Here is a 6269-nt window from a genome sequence, read left to right on the forward strand (position 1 = left end):
GAGAGAGAGAGAGAGAGAGAGAGAGAGAGAGAGAGAGAGAGAGAGAGGGAGAGAGAGAGAGGGAGAGAGAGAGAGGGAGAGAGAGAGGGAGATGGAGCGAATGCAAATTTATAAGCCATGGAAGAGGGAGAGAGAGAAGGCGCAATTGAGTGAGAGCTTGATAGAGAGAGGCAAGAGTAGAACAGAGCTTAACAACGAAAAATGTACAACATCGCGAAAGTAAAATAAATAATGGGAAAAAGATTATAAGTTTTGACAAAACTAGCAAAGGAGTTTGGTTTTGATAGCATTGGCAAGCCATTTTCTCTTGCCCACTCTCACTTTCCCTCTCTCTCACACTCACTTTCGCATTCTACCTCTCTATCGCACTCATCTCGCAAATTAATATTAATCCAAATCCTATTCATAATTCGTGTTATTTAATGAGTGCACACAAATTTATCTTTCAACCAATTTTTACCGTATGAATCGTTCCAGTTTACATGTAAACTGTAGCTACTTGTTTTCTTTATAAATAATAAATGGGCTACGTATGCATATATAGTATGTTTTTTAATTTCTTGCGTTTGTACTCATACCAAATAATAGAATGCATTTCGGCAGAGAGTGTGTGTTCTAGGGACTAAGAAGTATTATCACAAAATGTCTAGTGGATATCAGGATGGAAATTTTTTACCAAAAAAAATATATGTATAGAAATTATTTCAAACTTGTTGTTTGTTTGGTTGTCATAATTTGATGGTGCTTTTTTTCCGTTGTTATTGTAGTTGTTGCATTCGTTCCCAACCGTTGTTGCTCTACGTTACAATACTAATTATGCAATTTTAAAATTGGAACTGTCAAATAATTCATAGAGTGTATGCTATATGCAAATTAACGACCCATCTCACTTGGCTAAAAATAAGTTGAATACAGATAGATATGCTAGAGTAGTGTGAGAGATAGACAAGAGAGATAGTGAATGTTGGTGTGTGTGTGTGTGTTTGTATGGGATAGAATAAGTAAGAAGTTGAAGAGAAAAAAAAATGCAAATGCAAATGTGAATTGAGGCTGTGAGAATGAAAATGGCAATACAGGAATACACATTCTGAAACGAAACATAAAGCAACAAACACGCAAAAGCGAATCATGAATGTTTGAGCAGCAGCAGTGAACCATGAGTATCGGTACGTGTGCGTAAATTCATGATTCGCTTCAACACGGCGCTCATTCAAGATTCACTTTTGAGAATTTTCTTTCTTAGCGGCTTAATATGCATAACGCACTGGCACTGTCTCAGTGATGTCAACAATACAAATCAATTGTTCTAATTTGCGCTGGTATTGGTAGTCTCCACTGACACGGTACCAGTGTGCCATGAATATTTGCTGTTGTGCGAACAGCACAGATGCTCCCACTCTCTCTGATGCGTTGTGATTTTGCGATGTTTGTTTGTTGTCGCATTTCTTCTGTGTCATTTTCCATGCGCTACGGTTTCAGTGTCAAGGTCGATGATTGGAAATAATATATTTTGTCTGGATTGAAACGGTGAGTTTGGAAATGAATAACATTTTTTTAAAACTGACTCATGAAACGAAAACATACAAATGCACAACGTAACAAAAATATTTACTGAAGTGCCGCTAAGAAAGAAAATTCTCAAAAGTGAATCTTGAATGAGCGCTGTGTTGAAGCAAATCATAAATTTACGCACACGTACCGATACTCATGGTTCACTGCTGCTGCTCAAACATTCATGATTCATTTTTGCGTGTTTGCTGTTTTATGTTTCGTTTCAGAATGTTTATTCCTGTATTGCCATTTTCATTCTCACAGCCTCAATTTATTTATCTATATAAATAGTCGCGCTGTGAGATCAGATCGTTTGTACAAAAAAAGCGCATTTTTTGTGGTCAAACGTGGATCGTGGTTGGGCCGGTGGGATTTATGTTCATTGGTATAAGTATTATTTTTTATTTTATTTTGTGTATGCCTTAAACGCTGATACAAATCAGCAATATTTCGCAAACGGATGATCTGATTACATGTACAAATTTGTTTCGTCTTTTGCTTTCGTTCTTTTGAAAGTTTAAAGGTGTTACTTGATCTTATCCCAATTTGGCAATCCGTTCACAAAACATACTTAGAATAAATTTCGTTCTTGTTTAATTTTTTTTTCTATTTATTTGGTTGGGTTTGTTTGAGGGTGGGGCATTATTTGTTATTATAGTTTCTGTTTGAAATAAAGAACAGAATTTACTTGGAGCTCAAAATGTAAAGGTATTTTTTTTTGGCGTGCCATGTACTACGAAAAAATGTGAGAGTAATCAAATGAAAGTGTTTTGAGATTCACTACAAATTACATGGTGTCCATATATAGATGTATGCGACACGCGGTGTAAGTGCGTGTGTGTGTGTGTGTGTGTTCGTGGTTTGTTGTGTATGTGTGTGAATGGTGTTATGTGTTACATATGTCATGTATGTAAATATGTATGCGTGTGTTTTAATTAATACGAAAGAAAAAAAAATGTGTGGAGGAAAAAAAACGAACAGAATGAAAAAAAATATTTTTTTTCGGTACGATGATCAAGAAGCGCTCCATAACAATGTGTGTGTATAAAAAAAATGTGAAAATATGGGAAATTATATCATGTGGTGTGTACAAATCTTACCCTTTGTGGTTTTAAATCCTTGATTAATGGCACGCGTTGTCCTGACAGCCGCTCGGTAAATTCGCCAATAGAAAAACAGCATCACAAACATTGGTATATAAAATGAACCAAGCGCCGAATAAACGACGTAGCCTCTGTCATTAGTTAACTCACAGGTCCATTTACATGGTTTTTGTTGTTGAGCTGGTGTTTCGGTTGTCATCGAGAGGAGCGTGTGGTTCTCGTATTGATAGTAAACTGGCGTTGACGTTGGCACCTATCAATTCATCCGAACGAGGAAAAAAACACGAGGAAAAGCGGGACAGGGAGAGGAAGACAGAAAAAAGAGAGTAGGTAAATTAGTAAAAATTCAATTCATTTGTGGTGGTGATCGTTTGGAATCAATGTGTGTGTGTGTGTGTGTGTCAGTTTGGCCACTTAATCGCATCCCAATGCATGGATTCAGCTGATATTAAAAGGTGACAAAACGGCTTCACATATTCAATGGCAAGAGAAATGGCGTAATTTGCATATAAATCAAGAGATGCGAATGAAAATCGACAATTATTTTATTGGATCAATGGGTGGAATTTTCAATTTTCTTTTTTCGGCGTCGCTGTTTACGTGCGTGCATGTGTGTGTATGTCTGAGTTTCTTATATTTGATATTTAATTTTGGATAATTTTCCACCTGGCTGTGCGCCGTTTTGCCACAGGTGCATCATCGTTCATGATTATACGTCATGCATGCGGGAAGCTCATCTTGTTCCTCCACATTTTTTTATCCTCTCTGCACACCCCACCTCCTCAAACGCTCCATGGATATGTAAAAGATAATCGGATTTTACTGTAATACTTCTCTGTCTTCTATCTCAACGATTTATATAGCACTTTATGAATTTTCACGCGCACTTCACTCACATGTTTTCATTCGCCTCAAGTGCTCTTGTATTATTTCGTTTCGTGGAATGTGAGGCATGCGTCAAAGCATATACATATGTGTGTGAATTGTATAAGAAACTCACATGTCAAATGGCAGTTTTTCATTAAAATGGTAAAATATCATAGTTTAAACTTGAAACAACGTACATGCAGCTTTTTAAGTTATTATTGGTGCAAATATATCCAGCTCATGTTACATTCTGTGGAAATACAAACACTTCCGTTTCGAAGAAAATTGCCCCAGAAATTTGTACTTTTCTTCTTCTTTCGTGTATGCGAGAGATAAAGGAAGAGAACAAGGGATTACAATGTGTGTGTCGGTGTGGGTTTGAAAGCATTAGGAAGGAAGTACAAGGATTGAGTTATTTTTGTTATGTGTAGTGAGATCTGATAAGTTATGATATATCATCGGTGTTATTTGTAAACCGAACGAACTTCTTCCAATTTCCCGAAAATAGCACCATTTTTTTTAAATGTCGTTTGCTATAAGCCAATCAAATGTAGCAATTGATGATGATCGGAATGGAAAAAAAGAAGAGAGAAATGATTGTCAGATTGGCGCTTCCATTCAATGTGATGTATCATTTTCGAAATATGGCAGCCGTCTTTTTTTATTGAATATTTAGTGAGACATTGTGGGCATGTACAAGATGGATTTGTAACACATTGCAAAGCACGTTCCTATCATCGAAAGTCAATTGTGTACACATGTACTGAAGCAATAACATTTGGATTGGCGTATATAATTGCCTTCACAATATTCCAAATGGGAAAGAGAGTGAGCGAAAAATACGAGCTCCCAATTTTTTTTGGATCATAAATTGAACGAAATTTCTGTATTTCACATTCACTTGCCATCTAATTCAATTGAAAAACCATCAAATATTGCGCAACAAGCGACCTTAATTTCGATTTTGCATTGAATTAACTAAAATGAAGCTTATTACAATTTAGATTGAAATTGAGAATTGCAAAAAAAAAATTGTTTTACGCTTTTCAAGTACATTCAATTTGGTAGTTGCGTTTATAATGCGAAGCACAAATGCACCGAAACAAACGGGACGTTGAGTGCATCGAACGAATGTTCAACACAAAAAGCGTATTAAATGCCATAATTAAGCTATTGAGATGGAGAGGTAGAGAGCATCAAAATCAAAGAATTTGAAAATCATCAACGCAACAATGAGCTCCGAGCCGCTTGATGTTCGGTAAACATGAATGCGTTTGTTCTTGCTATGGCACAATGAAACCAAGGACACGAATTCGCCTCTTATCGCTTCCTCTGTCTTTCATTCTTGCTGCGTTTGTGGTTTTTTGTTGTTGCTGCCACTGTAACACATTTTAAATTTAGACGCAAGAAAGAAGTTACGATGATAAAATGTAAATAAAGAATTGCTGCATTTGAGTTGGTACTTGACCTACATTAAACGTGATAGAGCCAGCTTCGACCGCACACATGTGTTAACATTTTTGCTGCTCCTACCGCTGTTAACGAACCAACGAAAGAGATAGAGCGAATGAAAGCGTATGAGAAAAAAAGTGCAGTGCTATCGAGTCAACAAAAAAAACACACAAACACATTTTGCCATCAACACCCGTGTAGGTGATTTTCTATTCTCAATGGTTTGCTCACGATGAAAGTGCACAATTTCCCCCCTCCCCTCTTTTTTTGCATAAAAAATGTGTAAATTGTAATAGTAATCATGGTTGCTGTTGGTGAAATTGGATACCCGTATTTATATCCTTTTCATTGCACATTTCATTCACTCTAAACGAAGCACACAAAAATGTGGAAAACTGCAATATACAGTTTTAGCTGATGTTGTTTTCACTCTTCATTCTCTATTTGGTTGTGTTTTTTTTTTGCTCGCTTGCTTGCTCTTAATAGAATTTAATAGTTGCATCACTATATCGACATACTGCCAAGGCATGAGCGATCGTCACCAATTCACTGAAATTCCAAACAGTTTGCGGCTAACGGGAGAATGTGAAGAGAAAAAACAACATCGAGTGTAAATAAAATTTAAAGATACTAATGCCATGTATTTGCGCTGACGTTTATCAAATGGTATTGCATTTGAATCACTTCCATCAGTTAGATTAAACTTTAAATGTTTAATCTCACGATAGATGAGTTTCGAATTAAACGGTGCCACATGAATTTGATGGTTGTTGTTGTTTAGCCGATTTTTCCGGACTAAGCTGATTAACCCAATTTTTATGTTGGCACTTTGCGTACAAATATGGGAATATGGCACACAGATATGCCGATAAAAACTATTGCTATTCACCTTTTGCTGCACGCACACAAAATCGAGGCGAGAAATTTGCATTAGGAAAGGAAAGGGAAATCAATACATGGCAATCCGATAATGGTTGAGCTGATGAGCGCTATTATAGCTGTGCCATATTCGTATCTTAATAACCATCCTAATAATTTTTAGAGATTATTGAGATCCGATCATAATACCGATAAATCTTAATAACGCTATCAACTTTTTATCAGGTTATTAACTATATTCAAATAATAAAGTTACCGGATGAATCTTAATAATATCGTTTTGAAGTTATTAAGATCGAATCCTGATAATTTATCAACATTCAATCTTAATAATCATCAAGTTCTGGAAGTGGGTTTTGGTGGACCCCCAGGATCGACCAGAACTGCTCCCAGTTCTGGAAGTGGATCTTCAGGATG

The 6269-nt window shown here is 36.3% G+C and overlaps 3 protein-coding genes across 6 annotated transcripts in view; 2 read left to right on the forward strand and 1 right to left on the reverse strand.

Annotated features, from left to right (window-relative positions):
- Positions 1–6269, forward strand: part of LOC129578778 (mediator of RNA polymerase II transcription subunit 14) — a 310854-nt gene that overhangs the window by 50841 nt on the left and 253744 nt on the right. The gene's annotated exons all lie outside the window — the stretch shown is intronic.
- LOC129578805 (uncharacterized) overlaps positions 1–6269 on the forward strand; it is a 298644-nt gene that overhangs the window by 38631 nt on the left and 253744 nt on the right. The window lies entirely within an intron of this gene.
- LOC129578799 (octopamine receptor Oamb) overlaps positions 1–6269 on the reverse strand; it is a 76121-nt gene that overhangs the window by 16139 nt on the left and 53713 nt on the right. For all 4 annotated transcript variants that reach the window (XM_055467932.1, XM_055467931.1, XM_055467934.1 and 1 more), the window contains one exon: positions 2652–2907. In XM_055467932.1, coding sequence (XP_055323907.1) covers positions 2652–2907 — 256 coding nt within the window. The remainder of the gene's footprint in view (positions 1–2651; positions 2908–6269) is intronic.

The sequence above is a fragment of the Sitodiplosis mosellana genome, unplaced genomic scaffold (assembly GCF_009176505.1).
Source record: "Sitodiplosis mosellana isolate CC-2019 unplaced genomic scaffold, AAFC_SMos_1.0 Smas_scaffold_6226, whole genome shotgun sequence".
In the NCBI taxonomy this organism is placed as follows: domain Eukaryota; kingdom Metazoa; phylum Arthropoda; class Insecta; order Diptera; family Cecidomyiidae; genus Sitodiplosis; species Sitodiplosis mosellana.